The sequence below is a fragment of the Fukomys damarensis genome, unplaced genomic scaffold (genome assembly GCF_012274545.1).
Source record: "Fukomys damarensis isolate Sample0158 unplaced genomic scaffold, DMR_v1.0_HiC HiC_scaffold_19, whole genome shotgun sequence".
Taxonomy (NCBI): domain Eukaryota; kingdom Metazoa; phylum Chordata; class Mammalia; order Rodentia; family Bathyergidae; genus Fukomys; species Fukomys damarensis.
Window position 1 is genome coordinate 25,753,832 of NW_022900931.1, and position 1,476 is coordinate 25,755,307.

Sequence of the window (1,476 nt, forward strand, 5' to 3'; positions counted from 1 at the left end):
GCGGCGGCGGGAAAGCGAAGCAGCATCCGCCGCAGCCGGAAGTGCCCCCACATAACCCCAGATTCAACAACCAGGAAAAAAAACGGGAGTTAAAACAAGAGAGCTCGCAAAAAACAGTACAGTTCTTACTTCAAACCTATAAAGAGAAGGGGCCTTCCGACAAGCGCCAGAAGACCTACTAGACAAATTCTAAAAGAGCTGTAACACTTGCGGAGCCTTTGCTGGAGCGACTCCGGGGTATCCATTAACTCCGCTATGAGTGAGGGTGAGATTAGAGTGCTATTTTCTTTTCTCCAAGTTGCTGCTAATGTATAAACAACAGAGCACAGTATGCTTTCGGTAGAAGAAACAGTACTCTAAGGAATAGGCGAAGTCATTTATTTCTAGTTTCTGAACGTATGGTATCTAGTATGTAAATGAGCTCGATGCTGATTGGCGAAAAAGCCAACCAATCCCCAGTCTTTTTTTAAAACCCGAAGACAGCTTCACAGCAATAAAAGCCCCATTGCGAGACCCTAACCAGCACTTTGCTAAACTGTCCTGCTTTAGGGGTCGGCAAAACTGCATGACGTTTCCGGGCGGAAGGTCTCCATTCTTCAACCATAGCATAGTTAAGGATGAGAGGCGCTAGGAGGGCGTGGCGCCTGCTTGCAATCCCGGCATTCTGGGAAGCTGAAGCGGGAGGATCGCGAATTGGAGCACAGCCTCTCTGAAAAGGGCCTGGGTTCAACCCCATGCGAAAGGCGGGTGTGGGCAGGATAGGTGCTAATCGCCTTGGCCTATTGAAGCTCTGCCCAACTCCCCCAGCCTCCCGTCCTCCCGGTTTCTCTCGGGCCTCTAAGGTCTTGCCGACCTAGAACCTTCCAGGTCTGTCCCGTGTCCGTCATGCCCACCCCGCCCCCACCCCGTGGTCCACAAAGAACAAGTCACAGCCATCTTTCTGGGGAGTCGTGAGGGTGTTTTTGTTTGGTTGGTTTTGATTGGGATTTTTTTTAAAGAGCGTCATATAGATATTTATATATATAAATTATGAATGTTGGGTGGGGCAAGGGCATACATTGCAGAGGGGTCGCGCACACAGGGACTGGGCAGGGCAGGGGTGGTACACGATGCTACGCAAAACAGCCACATCTAACGGATGAAATCATCACACCAACGGGGTCGGGGAGGGGTGGTGGCCACTGAAGGTTGGGCATGGGGGACGAGGGGAGCCAGGGACAGGAAGAGGGACCTGGTCCGAGACACCTTGGGCTTCTCCCCGCCTCTCCACATCCCGGGCTTGGCCTACTGAGCCCCTCCAGGCCTCCTCCCTCCACCCAGCTGCAGAGGCCCCTGTCGATCGCTCGGTTCCAGGTGACAGCGGGCAGGAGCAGTCCGCGTTCCGGGTATAGGAGCCCTGGGACCTGCAGGCTCTACAGCGGCTTGTCGCTTTCCTTCTTCAGATGACTGGGGAGGGAAAGGGCAGAGGTGAGGCTG

General features: G+C 53.7%; 1 protein-coding gene and 1 non-coding gene across 2 annotated transcripts in view; both read right to left on the reverse strand.

The window, feature by feature from the left end:
• Positions 1–147: 147 nt before the first annotated feature.
• Positions 148–209, reverse strand: LOC117286966. Its single transcript, XR_004518165.1, has one exon. It is a non-coding gene; the product is annotated as a U7 small nuclear RNA (small nuclear RNA).
• Positions 210–1,412: 1,203 nt separating this feature from the next.
• The window catches only part of Atn1 (atrophin 1), a 7,848-nt gene continuing 7,784 nt past the window's right edge, over positions 1,413–1,476 (reverse strand). Inside the window, exon 11 of the mRNA XM_010611722.3 lies at positions 1,413–1,446. Coding sequence (XP_010610024.1) covers positions 1,413–1,446 — 34 coding nt within the window. The remainder of the gene's footprint in view (positions 1,447–1,476) is intronic.